This window comes from Bubalus kerabau, chromosome 1, assembly GCF_029407905.1.
Source record: "Bubalus kerabau isolate K-KA32 ecotype Philippines breed swamp buffalo chromosome 1, PCC_UOA_SB_1v2, whole genome shotgun sequence".
Lineage (NCBI taxonomy): Eukaryota > Metazoa > Chordata > Mammalia > Artiodactyla > Bovidae > Bubalus > Bubalus kerabau.
This window is the reverse complement of record NC_073624.1, coordinates 83,976,225-83,998,783: the sequence shown is the minus strand read 5'-3', so window position 1 is coordinate 83,998,783 and position 22,559 is coordinate 83,976,225. Positions and strand designations below refer to the sequence as shown.

Here is a 22,559-nt window from a genome sequence, read left to right as displayed (position 1 = left end):
ATGTTTTTCTGGAACTCTTCTTGCTTTTTGAGTGATCCAACGGATGTTGGCAATTTGATCTCTGGTTCTTCTGGCTTTTCTAAATCCAGCTTGAACATCTGGAAGTCCACAGTTCACATACTGTTGAAGCCTGGCTTGGAGAATTTTGAGCATTACATTGCTAGCGTGGGAGATGAGTGCAGTTGTGCTTAAAATGTGTTTGAACATTCTTTGGCATTGCCTTTCTTTGGGATTGGAATGAAAACTGACCTTTTCCAGTCCTGTGGCCACTGCTGAGTTTTCCAAATTTGCTGGTATATCGAGTGCAGCACTTTCATTACTGGATTTGAAATAGCTCAACTGGAATTCCATCACCTCCACTAGCTTTGTCCGTGGAGGTGCTTCCTAAGGCCAACTTGACTTTGGACTCCAGGATATCTGGCTCTAGGTGAGTGATCACACCTTCGTGATTATCTGTGTCATTAACATCTTTCTTGTATAGTTTTTCTGTGTATTTTGCCACCTCTTCTTAATATTTTCAGCTTCTGTTAGGTCCATGCCATTTCTTTCCTTAATTGTGCCCATCTTTGCATGAAGTGTTCCCTTGGTATCTCTAATTTTCTTGACTTGATCTCTAGTCTTTGCCATTCTTTTGTTTTCCTCTATTTCTTTGCATTGATCACTGAGGAAGGCTTTCTTATCGCTCCTTGCTATTCTTTGGAACTCTGCATTCAGATGAATATATCTTTCCTTTTGTCCTTTGTCTTTTGCTTCTCTTCTTTTCTCACCTATTTTAAGCCCTCCTCAGACAACCATTTAGCATTTTTGCATTTCTTTTTCTTGGGAATGGTTTTGATCACCACCTCCTGAACATCAGGACCATACAGTGTACACCTCCGACCATAGTTATTCAGGCACTCTGTCTGTCAGCTCTAATCCCTTGAATCTATTTGTCACTTCCACTGACAAATTAAAGGATTTGATTTAAGTCATGCCTGAATGGTCTAGTGGTTTTCCCTACTTTCTTCAGCTTAAGTCTGAATTTGGCAAGAAGGAGTGCATGATCTGAGCCACAGTCAGCTCCCAGTCTTGTTTTTGCTGACTGTGGCTTGTTTTTCCATCTGTGGCTGAAGAGAGTATAATCAATCTGATTTCGGTATTGACCATCTGGTGATGTCCATGTGTAGAGTGGTCTCTTGTGTTGTTGGAAGAGGGTGTTTCCTATGACCAGTGTGTTCTCTTGGCAAAACTCTGTTAGCCTTTGCCCTGCTTCATTTTGTACTCCAAGGCCAAACTTGTCGGTTACTCCAGGTATCTCTTGACTTCCTACTTTTGCATTCCAGTCTCCTATGTGAAAAGGACATCTTTTTTGGGTGTTAGATCCAGGAAGTCTTGCAGGTCATCATAGAACCATTCAGCTTCAGCTTCTTTGGCGTTGGTGGTTAGGGCATAGACTTGGATTCCTGTGATATTGAATGGTGGAGTAAAAGATGTGTGCTCATCTTCTCCTGTGAGAACTCCAGAATTGCAACTTCCTGCTGAACAACCATAACAGGAGAATGTTGGATCCCACCAAAAAAAAAAAAAAAAAAAAAAGAGAGAGAAACAAGATATACAGCTATTAATCCAAATTTTTGGAGAACTTTATGAAGGCTGAGTTAAATCTTCTGTTAGCAGACAGAAAATAATAATCATTTGTTGCTATCTTGTGTCTCTGAATAATTGATATGTAATATAATCAAAGGGAAACAGACTTAACAGTGATTAGTATTACTAGGCTCAGTGTTTTAAAAATCTTTCTGATTACAGGACACTATCTTTTGAAAGAATACTCTTTAAATTAGAAATCTCTGTGATTGTAGAGATACTGAATTAAATAGAGCAAACCATATGAAGAATACAACAAAAGTTGATTTTATGGCATTTATATTTTAAAAAGACAATTTTGATCAAATTTGTGATTAATGTTTTCAAAATCAAGTGTATACACACGTCTAATACATATATACATGTGTGTGTGTTAGTCATTTCAGTTGTGTCCGATTCTTTGTGACCCCATGGATTATAGCCTGCCAGGCTCCTGGGTACATGGGATTCTCCAGGCAAGAATATTGGAGTGGATTGCCATGCCCTCCTTCAGGGGATCTTCCCAACCCAGGGATCGAATTCTGGTCTCCTGTCTTGCTGGTGGACTCTTTACCATCTGAGCCAAGGGAAGCACATATATACATATACAAGACCAAATAATAAAGTTGAAGCACATCTCTGCTTTGTGGTGTCACCATGCTCTTATGCTTCAGTTGTAAATTGTGACATCATTGTTCATTCCTCCCCTCTGTCTCAACACCTCCAAATAAAAATAGATTTCTGATTATTTTCCCTACATATGCTCTCACATGTAGCCCATCTAATCCCTGAAGCTCTATTTTAAACACTTCTATAGTAACAATTTCTTAATGATTTTCTTTGCTTTCAGTCTAACCCTGAGCCTCTTGCATGGTCAGCAATGAGGATTCAAAAACAGTTTCAACTTTTAAACTTTTATTTATATGTTGTTGTTATTCAGTAGCTAAGTTGTTTCCCACTCTTTGTGACCCATGGACTGCAGCACGCCAGGCTTCCCTGTCCTCCACTATGTCCTGGGATTTGCTCAAGTTCATGTCCATTGAGTCAGTGGTGCTATCTAATCTTTTCATCATCTGCTGCCCTCTTTCTTTTGCCTTCAATCTTTTTCAGCATCACTGTGTTTTCCAATGAGTTGTCTCTTCACGTTGGGTGGCCAAAGTATTGGAGATTCAGCTTCAGCATTAGTCCTTCCATCGAATATTCAGGGTTGATTTCTTTTAGCATTGACTGGTTTGATCTCCTTGCTCTTCAAAGGATTCTCAAGAGTCTTCCCAGGACCACAATTTGAAAGCATCTATTCTGGGCTTCGAAAGCCTTCTTTATGGTCCTACTCTCACATCTGTCCATGACTACTGGAAAAACCATAGCTTTGACTATATGGACCTTTGTCAGCAAAGTTATTTCTTTGCTTTGTAATATGCTGTCTATGTTGGTCATAGCTTTCCTTCCAAGAAGCCAGTGTCTTCTAATTTCACGGGTGCAGTCACCAGCTATGGTGACTTGATACAACATTATATGAAGTTTCAAACATATGACAGAAAGAATATTATATGGATTGAACTTGATAGCTCCTTATTCTTTCAGAATGAAATCCAGACTCCAGACCACTGAATATATATCAGTCAGAACTGTCCATAGCCTGGCTTCAACTTTCCTTTCCACCTTTATCTCTACACATGAGGCTAAGTTTAAGTACCGTCTCCTTAGCGGGGCTTCCCTGACATGTTTCTTTTCAACTCTGACTCTCCTAGCTGCAGGTATGCTCTTTGAGTGTATCCTACTCCTCCTATTTTTTTTTTTTTTAACAAATATTTATTAAGACTATACCAAGTTCTAGGCCATTATTGAATTCCTCCTGACAGTTTCTTCTACTAAATTGAGCCTCCATGACATTAGGAACCATGTCATCTTCATCGTTTGGTCTCTTCTTCCAATTAGCACAGTGTCTTGCATATAGATGAAGCTTTGAAGTCAGTAATGATCTCAACAGTTGACCTTCAGTTATTTTCAAATAGATCATTACCTAATAAAATTATACACGTGAAATTTAGAAAGTCTTTAGAATTAAAAATTAAGTGTAATATCATGTATGAAACGAGTTGCCAGTCCAGGTTCAATGCACGATACTGGATGCTTGGGGCTGGTGCACTGGGACGACCCAGAGGGATGGTGTGGGGAGGGAGGAGGGAGGAGGGTTCAGGATGGGGAGCACATGTATACCTGTGGCAGATTCGTTTTGATGTTTGGAAAAACTAATACAGTGTTTCAGGTTTAAAAATAAAATAAAATAAAAAAGTTTTTAGGATTACAAATTTCTGTTTTAATTTTTTTCTGTTTTTATTTTTAAAGTATAGTAGATTGTTAAAAGTGTGGTAAATATAGATAAGAGAAAAAAGAAGATTAAAATGACTTTTGAAACCTAGAGATAATAACCTAAAACATTTTTAAAACTTTGCATTGATTTATTCTGTTCACTTGATTCAGTCTCTTCCCCACTCCCACCCCCTTCTGTATTCCTCTTTCCCACACCAGAAACCACTTTCTTTTCACCTGGATTTTTGGCAAACAGATTTATATATTTCTGTGTAACAGAGTATTCCAAAACATTTGTTTTCTTACAGCTTTTGTGAGGGAGTAGTTTGGGAACAGCTTAGCTTGATAGTTCTGGCCTTGGGTTTATCATGAGGTTGCAATTAAGATGTTAACTGAGGCTACAGTTGTTTGAAGGCGGGACCCAGCTGCAGCATCTGCTTCCAAGATGGTGCACTCACACTGGCTCTTGTTGGCGGGACATCTCAGTGTCTTGCCATGTGTACTTCCCCATAGGCCCTGCGTGAATGTTCTGATGACATAGCAGCTGGCTTCCCCCGTGTGAGTGATCAAGGGTGAGCAAGATAGAAGGCAAGTGTTGTTTATGACATAGCCTCGAAAGTCCCACTTAAATCCACTTCTGCAGTATCCTTCTGTTGGTAGAAATCAGCACTGTTCATCTTAGGAGGAGCCTGTGTAAGGGTGTGAATGCCAAGAGATGTGAAACTGTCTTGGAGGCCAGCAACAGTTGTCTAATCTAGCTCCAGAACTGCGAAACAGAGGGGAAATGAATAAGCCAAATAGCTTTTAGTTTTTTCCAAATTGGGATTTTGTAGTGTAGAAGTGATTTTTTTTCTTAACATGACAAAGTATGAAAAATTTAAAGTCTTATAAAAGTATGTGTTCCTAAATCATATTTTAGTTCTACCTTCACATATCAGCTTTCAGATTTCTTACTCAATTATAGGTTGCTGAAATGATAGCAAGCAATGGCTTGCTCAGATAATTCTCAATGTTCAAACTGAACATATCTCCAAGATTATAGATAGTTCCTTAAACTGTTTCTTGCACTCTCAAACTCTTGATCAACTTTGTCTTACTGAAAATTGCTGAAAGTTTGCATTTTTTCAAATTGAGGCAGTGGTGAGTATAATATTAAATAGCTTCCTGGTTATTTTTTAGTGGGAAAATCAATCTTTAGGTGTTAAACCCACCATATCTGACTTTTCTTAAACTAAAATAATATTTATTATTTTGTACCCTAAATCACCATATTTCATGCTACTCAAGATTTTAAACATATTGCTCAGATATTTATATTACTTGAACAAGTCTCTAAAAGTCATATAAATGATCATTTCACATGTTATCAGTGTTTTAAAGAAACAAACATTTTTTACTGCAACAGATTATATTGACGTGCAAAATTCAGTATATTCAATGTTTTCTTTGTATAGAAAAACATTATGACCATTCTGATCACATTGAATCAAAACAGGGAGGCGTATTTTTGATTGCCAGCTATATACTGAACAGTACAGCAATGTGAAGGTTAGGCAATCAACTGCAACCACTTTTGTAAGTTGGTATCTATACAAATGGGCTTCCCAGGTGGCGCTAGTGGTAAAGAACCTGCCTGCCAGTGCAGGAGACATAAGAGATGTGGGTTCGATCCCTGGGTCAGGAAGCATGGTAACCCACTCCAGTATCTTTGCCTGGAGAATCCCATGGACAGAGGAGCCTGGTGGGCTATAGTCCAAAGGTTCGCAGAGAGTTGGACACGACTGAAGTGACTTAGCGTACACACATGCATCTATATAAATATCTGGTGTTCTATCAATACTGACCCTGACCCACCTTTTGCAACTGATACTGTGGTTCACAGTTTTCAATATAGTGTCATTCTACTGGAAATAACTTTTCTGTAGCTTGGGATGTCAGTGATAAATCAAACAATATCATTGATCATTTCTCTTTCAAATAGATTGCTTAAAATGACGTAAGAACTGCTTGGGTTTTTTTCACATTTATTTTTTTCCAACTGTAAAACAAAAATATCTGCTAGCGGGCACATGTACAATACATAGTATTGTATGCTATTAACATTATATGATGTCCAACTATATCATATTATAGGAATTTTATGCCTTCTACTTTCCCTTTAAACATATCATTGACTTTGTGAATTTTTTAAAAAAGCTTCTAGTTTATGATGTTCTTGATAATTGCCAACCTCCACTGGATCATGGAAAAAGCAAGAGAGTTCCAGAAAAACATCTATTTCTGCTTTATTGACTGTGCCAAAGCCTTTGACTGTGTGGATCACAATAAACTGTGGGAAATTCTGAAAGAGATGGGAATACCAGACCACCTGACCTGCCTCTTGAGAAATCTGTATGCAGGTCAGGAAGCAACAGTTAGAACTGGACATGGAACAACAGACTGGTTCCAAATAGGAAAAGGAGTACGTAAAGGTTGTGTATTGTCACCCTGCTTATTTAACTTATATGCAGAGTACATCATGAGAAACGCTGGGCTGGAAGAAATGCAAGCTGGAATCAAGATCGCCGGGAGAAATATCAATAACCTCAGATATGCAGATGACACCACCCTTATGACAGAAAGTGAAGAGGAACTAAAAAGCCTCTTGATGAAAGTGAAAGTGGAGAGTGAAAAAGTTGGCTTGAAGCTCAACATTCAGAAAACAAAGATCATGGCATCTGGTCCCATCACTTCATGGGAAACGGATGGGGAAACAGTGGAAACAGTGTCAGACTTTATTTTTTTGGGCTCCAAAATCACTGCATATGGTAACTGCAGCCATGAAATTAAAAGATGCTTGCTCCTTGGAAGGAAAGTTATGTCCAACCTAGATAGCATATTGGAAAGCAGAGACATTACTTTGCCAACAAAGGTCCGTCTAGTCAAGGTTATGGTTTTTCCTGTGGTCATGTATGGATGTGAGAGTTGGACTGTGAAGAAGGCTGAGCGCCAAAGAATTGATGCTTTTGAACTGTGGTTTTGGAGAAGACTCTTGAGAGTCCCTTGGACTGCAAGGAGATCCAACCAGTCCATTCTGAAGGAGATCAGCCCTGGGTGTTCTTTGGAAGGAATGATGCTAAAGCTGAAACTCCAGTACTTTGGCCACCTCATGTGAAGAGTTGACTCATTGGAAAAGACTGTGATGCTGGGAGGGATTGGGGGCAGGAGGAGAAGGGGACGACAGAGGATGAGATGGCTGGATGGCATCACTGACTCGATGGACATGAGTCTGAGTGAACTCCGGGAGTTGGTGATGGCCGGGGATGCCTGGTGTGCTGCGATTCATGGGGTCGCAAAGAGTCGGACATGACTGAGCGACTGATCTGATCTGATAACTATGAATGCTACCTTTATAGTTTAAGACTTAGCTGTTTTTGATGACAGAGTTCATTGATGCCACACCAAAGAGCGTATTTTGCCCTCATTTTGTAAAAGCTTACTTGGTTTGACAGAAAAGTACTACATTTTAAAAAATAATTCAGAAGCTTCAATGCTGATGCCACTGTTTGAAAAAAGATTATACCATGATCATGTGAGATGACAGGATGCTAGTTTATTAAAAAACAGTTTTCAGATATTTATCAGGTATTTTTCCATTCACACTTTTCTTTTCCAGGTATTTGTGCATACACATGATGTAGATTCATTTACCTGTCATAATGACTGATGTTCTGTATTCTCTTGAAGCCCTATTCAGTGAATTCTGGTATTTTTTCACCTCTACTTTTATGAGTTTGAGTTACACATTATAAAATAATAAGGTTTTTGTGGAAATTTGTAATTGACCTTACCTTTTAAATTTATAATTATACCAGGCTGCCTGTAGATACTTAATAGATGACAGGGACACTGGTGGTACATAAGCCAAACTTTGAAAGTATTGCACTGAGTTGTTCCAGGAGCAGTTGTTAAAATAGCCACAGATCTGATTATTACATAAGTAATAGGTCTTGCAGGTAAAAAATAAAGGAGAGATAAAAATGAAAGTAGAAGTTATTAATGCCTTGTGATTGTCTTAACCCACACCAGGCCAGGAAGCAGAGGAGAAGCAATAGAGCAAGGAGTAGGATAGACATCACAAAGGAAACTTCATAACAAGAAGAACTGATAGCACAGACTAAAGGTGAACAGTACAAAGGAGTGAAAAGAAATACCAGTTGGAACTTGTGAGAACATTAAGTGAAGAACAAATCAAGTATTTACTTGTGTAACTTCAAGCACAGGACAGCTTGTCCCATGCTGAAGGTGCTGTATCTGATAGATGATTTGTTATAGTCCAGTGGTGACCTGAGTCCATACCATAACCTCTGTGTAATATATAAAGATTCAGTGGATCAGAGCTAGGTGTATCAAAGAGGCCATTATCATCCAATATGGGTATCAGATTTTCTGTAATGAAGGATGATGTCATAATACCTGGAATCTGAATAGATAATAAGTATATTATCTATTTCTGCATAATAAATTATCTCAACATTTAGCTGCTTAAAAACACAAACATTAATTGCCTCACTGTTTCTTTGGGTTAGGAATCTGGGGACAGCTTAGCTGGGGCTTCTGACTTGGGCTGCAGTCATCTCAAGGCATCAGTGAGGGAGGAATTGCTTCCAGGCTTACTTAGGTGGCTGTTGGCAGCCCTCCTTTCCTCACTGGGTGCTGAACAGGCTTCTCTGTCATGTGGACCACTTTATATAGAGGCACTCACAACAAGGCAGGAAGATGTGAACAAGGTGGAAGATAGAGTCCCTTGGTCTCCTAATTTTGGAAGTGGCATCAATCAATTTTGCTGTAGTCTGTTAGAAGCACTTTACAAGATTCAGTCACTCCCAGGGACATGAGATAGGGCATGAATACCAGTGAGTGGGATTATTGGGGACATCTTAGAAGAAGGCTGCCACAATAAACATGTTCATGAATGAGTAGATGAATGAAGGAAAGAAGAAAAACTTAAGAAAAATAGCTTGTACTAGTAAGTCCTCTACAAATACGGATTACTAGAAGAGAAGCTGAGCCATAAAACAGAAAATTAATCTCTGGATAAGACTTGTTTTAGCTTAAAATAGACATCTTGATCAATACGTACACTAGGAGTTCTTCAATATCATAAAGACTTTGAAAATATAAGTGCTATTTTCTGCAGACTGTAACTCAACATCTTTTTTTTTTTAAGATTTACTTACTTAATTTTTTGACTGTGGTGGGTCTTCGTTGCTGCACTCGAGCTTCTGTAGTTGCAGTCAGCGCGGTTGCCTTTTCGTGGTGGTGCATGTTCTCACTGTGGTGGCTTCTCTTGTGCTGAACACAGGCTGAGGTGTGCGGGCTTCAGTAGTGGGCTCAGTCGTTTCCACTTGCCTGTGGATTAAGTAGTTGTGGCTCATAGGCTTAGTTTTTCTCACCATCTTTTAAATGTTATCAGTTTCTATGTTTACAAAAGTTAATGACTTTTGATGTGTTTCAGTCATTGGTTTCCAGCTCTCCTGCACATTGGAATCCCTTTAGGAACTAGAAAACCAAACTAAAAAAGAATACCAGGCTCTATTCCAGGCTAAATAAATCACAGCTCCAAAAGGTGGGGCCCAGACAAGGAAATCGTGTCTTAAAAGCTCCTCAGGTGTTTGCAGTTTGTCATCAGGGTTTGGGACCACTGATTTAAGTGGTTCTATTTTTTGGGGGAGAGGGATTGTGTTGCATTGATAGAGCAGATGAGAGGGATTGGTATTTTTAAGAAACTACTTACTTTTGTCTGTGCTGGGTCTTCGCAGCTGCGTGGGCTTTTCTCTAGTTGTTGATGGTGTGATGGTGAGCAGGGGCCACTCTCTAGTTGTGGTGTGAGGCCTTCTCATTGCGGTGGCTCCTGTGTTGTGGAACCTGAGCTCTAGGGCACGCAGGCTTCAGTAGTTTCGGCTCCCGGACTCTAGAGCACAGGCTCAGTTGCTCTGCGGCATGTGGGATCTTCTGGACGGGTGATCAAACAAACCTGTGCCTGCATTGGTGGGCAGATTCTTTACCACTGAACCACCAGGGAGCCTTAAGTGGTTCTTAAAGGAGAGATTTGAGCATATACCCTTTCTCAGGTTTAGTACAAATTGAAAAAGGAAATAATTTTATTAACAAGCTTTCTTTATTCAACATGTTTATTGTGTCTAGTATGTGCATAGCACATGTGGGGGATTAAAATACATATAAGTAGTTTAAAAATGGGAGTAAGCTTTACTTTGTGGTATATATGTATTTACTATGATTACCTGATAGTCCTCATGGGCTGTGGGATTTTCGAGAGGGGAGAGATACCTACAGGCTCCAGTAAGAAGGCGGTTTGGAAGAGGTGGGATCTGGGTGCGTTAGAGAAGTACAAGGTGAAAGGCAGTAATTTGCTTCACTTGACAGATCCTAGAATCTGACTTGGAGAAATTTGACAGTTTAGCTAGCACTTTGGTCTTAACTCTGTAGTGGCTATATAAGAAGAGCAATGGAGGAGCTATGAAAAATACCAAGTTTCGCTGCTGGAGAATTTTGTTCAGTTGGTCTGAGTGGGGCCTAAGTATTGTGACTTGTAAAAGACTTCCTGTGTTGGCTGCTGTGCGACCAGAGTTCAAAAACTGCTATAGGACCGCCTAAGGTCCCTGGAAATCTTTGAGGAGGAGGGTTTCAATTTACCCTTCTATTAAAAACACATTAGGGTGGCTTTTTGTTTTGTTTTGTTTTTTATGCCATAGGAAGAGGGCAAACAGCAGTGAACAAAATAAAACAGGAAAAAGTCCTTGTTTACACTTATAGGGGTGGAAGACAGCTTAAATTCTTTTCTGGTAGAGGAAGACAGGCAATAAACTAATAATACATGATGTGATAAGCAAAAACAAATGTTTTGAAGGAAATAAAGCATAATGAGGGAAACAGGAATGGGCACAGAAGGGGGAATGGGGTCAGAGAAGAGAGTGCTGTTTTATGTCGTTAGGAGAGACTTCCCTGATGGTTGGCATGTGAGCAGAGACATGGAAGAAGTGAGGGAGTGAGTAGACAGAGGAAGTCATAAGGGAAACCTCCAAGCAGGCATAGGCCAGTGAGGTTGCATGTTGTGGACTGCATTGTGCAAAACACATACCTATACCCATTTATATATCCAAACCTTAATCCCCAGCATGACTGTTTGGAGATAGGGCTTCCAGGAGGTCATGAAAGTTAAATAAGTTGTAAGTGAAGTGAAAGTTGCTCAGTTGTGTCTGACTCTTTGCCATCCCGTGGGCTACATGGTCCATGGAATTATCCAGGCCAGAATACTGGAATGGGTAGCTGCTCCCTTCTCCAGGGGATCTTCCCAATCCAGGGATCAAACTCAGGTCTCCCACATTGCAGGCAGATTCTTTACCAGCTGAACCAGCAGGGAAGGCCAAGTCATAAGTATGAAATCCTAATGGGATGGTATTGGTGACCTTTTAAGAAGAGGAAAAAGAAATCACTCTCCCTGTTTGCCATGAGAGGAACAGCAAGGAGGCCTCTGCAAGCCAGGAGGGGGAGCACTCACCAGAAGCTGAATCCTGATAGACTTGATGTTGGACTTTCTGTCTTCCAAACTTTGAGAAAATAAATTTCTGTTCTTTCAGCTACCCAGTCTCCAGTATTTGGTATGGCAGCCCTAGCCAACTAAGACAGCATATTAAAAAGCAGAGACATTACTTTGCCATCAAAGATCCATATAGTCAAAGTATGGTTTTTCGAGTAGTCATGTACGGATGTGAGTATTGGACCGTAAAGAAAGCTGAGTGCTGAAGAATTGATGCTTTTGAACTGTGGTGTTGGAGAAGACTCCTGAGAGTCCTTGGACTGCAAGGAGATCCAACCAATCAATCCTAAAAGAAATCAGTCCTGAGTATTCATTGAAAGGACTGATGGCTGAAGCAGAACCTTTAATACTTTGGCCACCTGATGTGAAGAACTGACTCATTAGAAAAGACCCTGATTCTGGGAAGGATTGAAGGCAGGAGGACAAGGGGATGACAGAGGACAAGATGGTTGAATGACATCACCGACTTGATGGACTTGAGTTTGAGCAAGCTCTGGGAGTTGGTGATGGACAGAGAAGCCTGGAGTCCATGGGGTCACAAAGAGTCAGACACAGCTAAGTGACTGAACTGAACCAACTGAGACTCCGGGAACAGAGGATTTCACAGGGGAGAGTATAGGAGATGAAGTAGAAGACTAAATCATGTAGGGCTGCAGTCTAGGGCAAGAATTTTGGATTTTCTTGTCAGTTGCCATGTATTCTTTTTGCCTGGGGAAGGAGTTGGGTAAGGAGGAGGAATCCATTGAATTGTTTCAGGCATAGGAGTGGTATACTTTGATTTACACCTAGAAGGATCAGCTGGCTGCTTTGAGGGAGCATAGTGTTCCTTCCAGGGACATCAGTTATCTTCATAACTGTTGCACATGTATCAGTGGGAACAGTGTGAAATCATCCAATTCTAGATATAGTTTGAAGGTAGAGTGGAAAGAAATTGCTTGTGAATTAGATGTGGGTGTGAGAGAAAGTGGGGCATGAATACTGTGTCTAAGTGTCTGGTCAGAGAAACTGAAAAAATGGAGTGCTATTTACTAAGATAGGAAGACTGTCAAAGAATGGAAGAATGGGAGGAGGGAGCAATCAAAATTATAAGTTATTTTGAGTTGCTGCTAAACATCCAAATGAAGATTTAAGTAGGTAGTTGGTTTATAAGACTGGAGTTTAGAGGGGACACTGGGGCTGGTGATAGAAATTTTGGAGTATCATTGTATAGATCAGTAGTTTTCAACCTTGGATGCCCTTTATAATCAGCTTGGGAATTTTCAGAACATTTCTAAACCTGGTCCCACCCCTATATATTCTCATTTAATGTGGGAGTGGGGCTCAGGTATTCCTGTTTTAATTTCGCTAGTGGTTAAACATTTTTTTCAACAACTTTTATTGAGGTATATTTGATGCCCCATGTACTGCACACAAAGTGTGCAGTTTGATAAGTTTTGGCAGATGAATACACCTGTGAAACCATCACCACAAATATGATAGTGAAACATATCCATCACCAGCAGAAGTTTCTTTATATCCTATTTCAGTTCTTCCCTATTATGCCCCCCTCCCATCTTCAGTCACTGAGCAACTGCTGATCTGCTTTCTGTGTAGATTAGCTTACATTTTCTGGGATTCTATAAATGAAGTCTTAACAGTATATACTCTTCTGTGTGTCTTCTGTAACTGTTTTGAGTGTAACTCCTTTAAGTATAATTCCTTTTTGTTAGTAGTATTCCATGGTATGAATCTCTTTTTTTATTCAGCTGTTAATGAACATTTGGGTTGTTTTCAGTTTGGGGCCACCACAAATAAAGCTACTGTGAACGTTTGTGTATAAGTCTTTGTGTGGATATATATTTCCTTTAGATAAATATCGTAGAATGGAATAGCTGGCTTGTATGGATCACATTTTTTCATATATTTCAGCATGAGGGATTTTGTGTGAGCATGGATGTATGTGTGTCCTTGAGGAAACCTTTTATGCCCAGAAGTTTTCCAGACACTATTTTCATTATTAAAATTAATACTCAGTGTATTAATTTCAGTTTAAATCTAGAATTTTTTTCTTAAATATTCATTTTGACAGATCTTATTCAATTTAGAAAATTTAGCAAAATTTAACTTCTTTTTTCCTAGGTGCAGTTATTTTTAAGAAGCATCACAGGTTAATTCTGATGTGGAGCCAGGGCTGAGAACCATGGCACAGATAGTATTTAAAGCCAAGTATTGAATGAGGTCACCCCGGATAGTCATTTTTCAAGCTTTTGTTTGCAAGCAAATACACATATTCCTGGGGCAAATTCTGAGAATTTGTATTTCTGCGAGGCTCCCAGATGCTGATACCCTCAGTTGAGCCGATGGATCATACTTTGAATAGCCCATCCTAGAAGGTTAATGTAGATAGAAGAGATAACCTCAAGGCTGATTCCTGGCGCCTCCAAAGTTTAGAATTTGGAAAGAGGAGTAGAAAATGAGGCAAAAGAAAAAAAAAAAAAAGAAGAGGGTGGTATTCTAGAGGCTTCTGAAGATAATTATAGTTCTGTCAGGAGGTAAAGTGTGATAAACTCTAAAATATGGCTTGAAGAAACGGAGTGAAATTTGAGCTGTAGTTGACTAATGGACATGGTAAAGTGCTCATTGAAATACTTTACTTGAAAGAAGTGCTTTTGGTGGCGTGATAGGGACAAAAGCCTGATTGATGTGAGCTCATGAGAGAAGGGAGGAAAGTAAGTACAGACAAATCATTTAATGCTTACTGTGGAAAAGAGAATAAAGAAATGGGGCAAGTGACTAGAAGGGGATGTGGAAGTAGGGATGGGCTTTCTTTTTTTTTCTTTTTCATGTAAGAACTATCATAATGTATGCTGACAGGAATAACAGTAGAGAGGGAAATATGGTTGGAGCAGGAGTTGTGTCCTAGGAGAAGGAATCTTGTTGGCAGATAGAGGCATGACCTTAAATAGGAATATGGAGAGGGAAAATTAGACTATCAAATAGCATCTGTTGTCTTTCTGAAATGAGAATCAAGGTCACTCCATGATAAGTAAAGAGAACACAGTAAGTTTTGTTCAGCACTCTATCCTCAGTACTTAGAATGGTAATTTGAACATGTGAGGGCTTAGTTAATATTTGTTAACTGAATGAATGTAAGGAAGAGTGACCTTGGATTGGAGGGGAGGAGGTAAGGAGTCAAGTCAGGTAGTACAGAAAGTGGCTGTTGGCTTAGGCCAGAGTGGTGCTTATGGGAATGATGAGAGCTGTTCCAATAATATTGAAAGAAAAGGGAAAGGACTTGATTTTAATTTGACTAAGGGGATGGAAAAGTTGAGGATGACTTGTCTATAGCTCTGGAGCATGTCTTTAGTCTTTCAAATGAAGTGGACTGTGATGTTCTTTAATTATTTGAGTGATTTTTCAAAGACTTAACTGCTGAACACTAGCATAGTTTTTATAAAGTTGATGTAGTCATCTATCTTGTCTATATTTACCAGAGAGTGTTTCAGTAGCTCCCAAGGAATCAAGTCTCTCCTGCCACCACCTCTCAGGAATTTAGGGAAAATTGTGTCCTGGGCCTCTGCGAAAATGTTTGATGTTGAAAATTAAATGTATGTAAACCCTGGAATAAAAATTCTTCAAAATACTCAGCATAGATTCTTAAAATGATGAAGGATACTGTACATTGCATTCTATAAGCAAATTAAGGCAAGTGACAAGACAAAGTGCATTGAACCTGAGGTGTCAGTTGGTTTGGTGTGAATACCTTGGATCAGCAGACAGAATTGTTTTCCTCACAGCCATACCTCAGGGTCAACTGGGAGATGCAAGGATGAGCACTGAACAGGTGGGGGCTGTGGAGTCTCCACATTAACTTCAGTAGAAGTTAGTTTGCTTTCTAGATTGATTCAAGATGGTGGCGTAGAAGGACATGTGTTCATCTCCTCCTGGGGGAGCACCAAAATCGAAATTGGCTGTTAAACAGCCATCGACAGGAGGATGCTGGAACCCCCCCCCTAAAGAAGATACCCCATGTCCAAAGACGAGGAAAAAGCCACAACGAGACAGTAGGAGGAACACAATCACAATAAAATCAAATCACATACTCGCCAGGTGGGTGACCCACAAAGTGGAGCACAGTAATACCAAAGAAGTTCTCTTCCATTTGGGAAGGTTCTGAGCCCCACATCACGCTTCCCAGCCTGGGGATCTGACAAAGGGACTGGGAATCCCCAGGGAATCTGACTTTGAAGGCCAATAAGATTTTATTATAGGACGTCCATCAGACTAGGGGGAACAGAAATTCTACTCTTAGAGGGCACAGACAAAATCCTGTGTGCATCGAGTGTCAGGGGAAAGGAACAGTGACTCTATAGGAGATGGAACCAGACCTCCTGCTAGTGTTGGAGGGTCTCCTGTGGAGGTGTGAGTCACTGGTGGCTCACCATTGGGATGGGGGCACTGGCAGCAGCAGTCCTGGAAGGTGCTCCTTGGCATAAGCCCTCTTCGAGAGTTAACCCTATCACAGAGTGGCATAGACCCCAGGGCTGAGACGCCTCAGGCCAAACAAGTAACAAGAAGGGAGTGCAGCCCCACATATCAGCGGATAACTGGATTAAAGTTTTACTGAGCATGGCCCTGCCTGCCAGACCAAGACCCAGTCTTCCCCACCACTAGTCCCTCCCATCAGGAAACTTACACAAGCCTCTTAGCCTCATCCACCAGAAGGCAGACAGAAGAAGCAAGAAGAACCACAATCCCACAGTGGCTAGAACAAAAACCACGTCACAGAAAGTTAATCAGAATGAAAAAGTAGCGGGTTATGTCTCAGATGAAGGGACAAGATAAAACCCCAGAAAAGCAACTAAATGAAGTGGAGATAGGCAACTGTCCAGAAAAAGAATTCAGGATAATGATAGTGAAGATGATCCAGGATCTTGGAAAAAGAATGGGGAAGATGCAAGAAATGCTTACCAAAGACCTAGAAGAACTAAAGAACAGACAGACAGAGATGAATGATACAGTAGAAGGAATCATAGCAGAATAACTGAGGCAGAAGAATGGATAAGTGACCTGGAGGACAGAATATAGAAAAAAGAAAGAAAATGAAGACAGTCTGAGACCTCTGGGACAACATTAAATGCACCAACATTTGCATTTTACGGGTCCCAGAACGAGAAGAGAGAGAGAAAGGATCCAAGAAAATATTTGAAGAGATAATAGCTGAAAAGTTCCCTAACATGGGAAAGGAAATAATCAGCCAAGTCCAGGAATTCCACACAGAGAGTCCCAGGCAGGATAAACCCAAGGAGGAACACACTGAGACACATCATAATCAAACTGATGAAAACTAAAGACAGAGATAAAATATGAAAAACAACAAGAGAAAAATGACAAATAACATACAAGGGTACAAGCCAGAAGGGAATGGCAAGATTATTTGAAGTGATGAAAGGGAAGAACTTACAACCAAGAATACTCTACTCAGCAGGGCTCTCGTTGAGATTTGATGGAGAAATCAAAAGCTTTCCAGACAAGCAAAAGTTAAGAGAATTTAGCAGCACCAAATCAGCTTTACAGCAAATGCTAAGGGAACTTCTCTGGCAGGAAACACAAGAGAAGGAAAAGACCTACACAAAATAAACCCAAAACAATTAAGATAATTACCTTAAGTGTAAATGGATTAAATACACCAACTAAAAGATGTAGACTGGCTAGGCGGATGAAAACATGTATGCACTTCCACTTAGCACATCATTCTACTTAACCCCCCAAATTGTATGTAATTACTTTATATTGTTAGGTTAATCATATTTCCATTATGGTTTGAAGTTGTAATTATCTTTTATTTTTTTGTCTAGCTATTGAGTGTGAAAACTGATAAACATCTTTTATTATTGTGATTATGTAACTATTATTTGCTTAATACTATTGTATCATGATTGGTCAACAAAAATTAGACTTCTATATCACAAAAACTATCATTTAATAGAAAAACCTATTTAAAATTTAGGTGCATATCCGAATTATCTTGAAATTTTTTGAGAAATACAAATGCCCAAGTATTGCTTTTTTTCTCCAAAGGTCCAGATGTGTTTCTAATGAGCACCTATGTTTAAAAACAATTGGACTATATGATGGTCTTTTACTTTTATCTAGTATGTTTCACTTTTTCTATTTCATATTCAGTGCTCCCTTTTCATTTAGTTTGTTTTCCAATTTCTCCATCTCTTTTTTCTTGTTCTTTCTCAATCCTTTATCAAGCGTAGTAGAAAAGCTTTAGTATACATATGTAAATATAATAGTATGTATAATATAAAGAGTATGTATAATATATATATTTTAGAAATTTTAGGAATTTTTGCCTAGCTAAATAATTTATGACATTTTGATTCCACTTACTTGACTTAATATGAACAGAATGATAGATTTCTGATTTATATTTACTCAGAACTTTGATATAGTTCCATGGATTTTGGCATCTAGTATTACTGCTAAAAGTTTAGGAAGTTTATTAATGATTTTTGAAAAAGAGAATTTGAATGAGGCTTGAAACCTCTAATCCAATTCTGAGAATATAAAGAAATACTATATCATAAAAAAACAGGAAGTTAAATGTGATACAGTATTGTTAAAGTACAGATTTTGTTCAAATTACAAAAAAATCTTATGCTAGTGTCCATTATTTATTTTCATACCTTATTCAAGATTCCACATTGTATTTAGTTGCATTGAGCATCTCCAGTACATGCAACAGATTCTGGTAAGTTCTTTTTTTATTTTTATTCTAGTACAAATATTTTCTGATTTTCTTTGTTGTATCTTCTTAGATATACCCATCATTTAAAAGTGGACATTTAATTTTCAAATATATGGGATTTTAAGTTATCTTAGTTATCTTAAATTTCTCATTTTGATATTGATTGCTCATTTAAATGCTTTCTTCTCTGTAGTCACCCTCTGGTTTTTCAGTCTCCTAACTTGATTGAGGCTTTCAGTGGCTAAATCAAAGATCTCTCTTGGTAAATGTCACGTTGCACTTGAAAATATGTTGGTTATTTTCAAATAGCTTTTGATACTGATATTTAACAAAATTCCATAGTGATAAGAGAACACAGTCTGTATGATTTAGCACCTTTGCTGTCGTTCAGTCACCTAGTTGTGCCCGACTTTGCAGTGCACCAGGCTTCCCTGTCCCTCACCATCTCCTGGAATTTGCCCAAGTTCATTTCCATTACATTGGTGATGCCATCCAGCCATCTCATCCTCTGTCACCCTCTTTTCCTTCTGCCTTCAATCTTTCCTAGCATCATGGTCTTTTCCAGTGAGTTGGCTATTCTCATCAGGTGGCCAAAGTATTTGAGCTTTAGCTTCAACATCAGTCCTTTCAGTGATTATTCTGGGTTGATTTCCTTTAAGATTGACTGGTTTGATCTCCTTGCTGTCCAAGGAGCACTACAGTTTCAAAGCATCAATTCTTTGGCACTCTACCTTCTTTATGTCAAGGTCTCACAACCATATGTGACTACTGGAAAGACCATAGCCTTGACTATACAGACCTTTGTTGTCAAAGTGATGTCTTTGCTTTTTTAACAGACTGTCTAGGTTTGCAATAGCTTTCCTGTCAAGAAGCAATCGTCTACTAATTCCATGGCTGCAGTCACCATCCACAGTGATTATAGAGCCCAAGAAGAGGAAATCAGTCACCACTTCTACCTTTCCCCCTTCTATTTGGCTTGAAGTGATGGGGCTGGATGCCATGATCTTAGTTTTTTTAATATTGAGTTTTAAGCCAGCCTTTTCACTCTCTTCCTTCACATCAAGAGACTGTTTAGTTCCTCTTTGCTTTCTGCCATTAGAGTGATACCATCCACATATCTGAGGTTGTTGGTATTTCTCCCAGCATTCTTGATTCCAGCTTGTAACTCATCCAGCCTGGCATTTCTCATGATGCACTCAGCGTATAAGTTTAATAAACAGGGTGACAATAAACAGCCTTGTCGTACTAGTTTGTCAGTCCTGAACCAGTCAGTTCTCTACAGGATTCTTGCTGTTGTTTCTTGACCAGTATACAGGTTTCTCAGCAGACGGGTAAGATGGTCTGGTATTCCCACCTCTTTAGAGTTTTCCACTGTTATGATCCACACAATCAAAGGCTTTAGCGTTGTCAGTGAAACAGGTAGATTTTTTCTGGAATTTCCTTGCTTTCTCTGTGATCCAGAAAATATTGGCAATTTGATTTCTGATTTCTCTGTGTTTTCTAAACCCAGCTTGAACATCTGGAAGTTCTCTGTTCATGTAATGCTGAAGCCTAGCATGCAGGAGTTTGAGCATAACCTTACTAGCATGGGAGATGATTGCAATTGTCTGGTGGTTTGAACATTCTTTAGTACTGCTCTTCTTGGGAATTGGGATTTGGATTGACCTTTTGCAGTCCTGTGGCCACTACTCAACCATGAAACTTTTGTACTTTGTTTTATGTCCCTGGATGCATTCCAGTGTCTCCTAGTTGATAGTCTATGGGAACTTAAACAGAATTTGTGTTCTACCGTTGTGTGAAAATTGTATAAATCTTAATTATATTAAGTTGATTCATGGTGCTTTTCAGGTCTACTGTACCCTTCTACTTTTCTATCCATGCTATTAATTTTTGAAAGTTTAATATTGAAACTCCAACTAAAAATCTTAATTTACTTAAAATTAATTGTAATATATAGTGGAAATATATGTAACTTTGTTCTGTATTTTCTAAGTCTCCTGTGTTATCATACTTAAAATTTAAAAAATAAAGATATATAAAAAGACTTCAGTTTGCTTTCAGTTTTATATATTGTGATTCTTGGTAAAGATTTTATTTGCATGATTATCTACTGTAGAAACAGTAACAGAAAATATTTGTATATCTCGAGGGTAGGTAGCATTGAGTTTTGCTGAGAAGTTAGATAGTGCTGGTATTAGCAGAGTAGATTATTTCATTGTTTGGAGGTGGGGAAAGCCACATAGAAAGGACTCTTTAATCCTTTGATTTAATAGTCACTATTTATGCAAAGCAGTCATACTTTAAACCTTTCATTCCATTTTCATGAAAAAGGAAGTAAATGGCTCAGAAGCAAAATGGCATCAGCAAATTTTTCAAGAAAGTGAATTCTTGGAAGTTGGCACCTAGTTAAATCAGTGTTTACAAAATTAATTTATAGTTGTATTTATGCATCATATTTAACAGGTTTTTATGATTGGTACTGTTGAGATATTTATTGAGCATCTAATACTGTAAGATCTACTGTATATGTATTTGTTGGGGATAGAAAAACAGGCAATATGTGATCTTTTCCCACGTAGGAATTAGAGTCCCATTGGTGAGGAGATAGAATGCAGCCATAAAAGGATCAACAGCATTGCAGAAGAGTGTAAAAGACTACCACTCCACAGAGCTGCTGCAGGGGTTCCACAGACATGTGATGTACATTTCTTTTTAAAAATTTCAGTAACCTGTTACATAAATGTGTTCTATGTACTAAATAGGGCTTCCCAGGTGGATAGTGGTACAAAATCCGCCTGCAGTGCAGGAGACACACAGGAGATACGGGTTCAATCCCTGGGTCGGGAAGATTCCCCTGGAGGAGGAAATGGCAACCCACTCTAGTATTCTTGCCTGGGGAAATCCCATGGACAGAGGAGCCTGGCAGGCTACAGTCCATGGAGCTGCATAGAGTCTGACATGACTGATCTGCATAGAGTCTGACATGACTGATCGACTAAGCAGCAGGATCAGTGTGCACCAAATATTCACGTGCACAAAAGGAAGATGATAAAGCTTACTAATTTATTTTGCTTATTCACTTTTTTTTTTTACCACTTCAAAATATAGTAGCAAATCCTTCATTTGTATTTCTCCAACATAGTGAAAACATTCACATGGCCTTAGCAACATTATTTAGTCATCATTTTCCCTCTTCTACCTCTGCTCTCACATAATAGTTTTGCTCCCAAGCTACACTCATCAAAACCTCTGTAGCCTCAAAAACTGATCTGTCAAAAATAAGATCTGACCTAGAAAGCCTGGGAAAGGAAGATACACTGAGCAGGCCAGGCCATGGAATGCACTTCCCTGGGCCCTGGGGGGAGAAATCCAGGGAATTTCAATGGAGTAACTTACCTACCTTCATGCTTGTTAGCTGCACGGTGTTTGGGCTCTCTGACTCCAAGTCATCGTATGACAATAATCCTGGATGAATTTTTCTGCAGATTTAAGCAGACCACCTGACCTGCCTTTTGAGAAACCTATATGCAGGTCAGGAAGCAACAGTTAGAACTGGACATGGAACAACAGACTGGTTCCAAATAGGAAAAGGAGTATGTCAAGGCTGTATATTGTCGCCCTGCTTATTTAACTTCTATGCAGGGTACATCATGAGAAACGCTAGGCTGGAAGAAGCACAAGCTGGAATCAAGATTGCTGGGAGAAATATCAATCACCTTCTGAGGTGAATGCAGATGACACCACCCTTATGGCAGAAAGTGAAGAGGAACTAAAAAGCTTCTTGATGAAAGTGAAAGAGGAGAGTGAAAAAGCTGGCTTAAAGCTCAACATTCAGAAAACAAAGATCATGGCATCTGGTCCCATTACTTCATGGGAAATAGATGAGGAAACAGTGGAAACAGTGTCAAACTGTATTTTTTTGGGCTCCAAAATCACTGCATATGGTGACTGCAGCCATGAAATTAAAAGACGCTTAACTCCTTGAAAGCAAAGTTATGACCAACCTAGATAGCATATTGAAAAGCAGAGACATTAGTTTGCCAACAAAGGTCCGTCTAGTCAAGGCTATGGTTTTTCCTGTGGTCATGTATGGATGTGAGAGTTCGACTGTGAAGAAAGCTGAGTGCCGAAGAATTGATGCTTTTGAACTGTGGTTTTGGAGAAGACTCTTGAGAGTCCCTTGGACTGCAAGGAGATCCAGCCAGACCATTCTAAAGGAGATCAGCCCTGGGTGTTCTTTGGAAGGAATGATGCTAAAGCTGAAACTCCAGTACTTTGGCTACCTCATGCGAAGAGTTGACTCAC

The 22,559-nt window shown here is 39.3% G+C and overlaps 1 protein-coding gene and 1 long non-coding RNA gene across 9 annotated transcripts in view; one reads left to right on the top strand and one right to left on the bottom strand.

Annotated features, from left to right (window-relative positions):
* Positions 1-22,559, top strand: part of YAF2 (YY1 associated factor 2) — a 219,055-nt gene that overhangs the window by 187,572 nt on the left and 8,924 nt on the right. For 2 of the 8 annotated variants that reach the window (XR_008714563.1, XM_055581153.1), the window contains one exon: positions 18,203-18,257. The exons of 5 other annotated variants lie outside the window; for them this stretch is intronic. Coding sequence is in view for 2 of the 3 variants with exons in the window: in XM_055581153.1 (XP_055437128.1) it covers positions 18,203-18,257 (55 nt within the window). In the remaining variant the exon portion in view is untranslated. Of the gene's footprint in view, positions 1-9,733; positions 9,921-18,202; positions 18,258-22,559 lie in introns of those variants that run through there. One more of the 8 variants, XM_055581144.1, reaches the window with a different exon arrangement.
* Positions 4,553-9,819, bottom strand: LOC129652500 (uncharacterized). The gene is made up of 3 exons (XR_008714567.1): positions 9,695-9,819; positions 9,138-9,309; positions 4,553-4,684 (listed from the first exon to the last, which is right to left on the bottom strand). It is a non-coding gene; the product is annotated as an uncharacterized LOC129652500 (long non-coding RNA).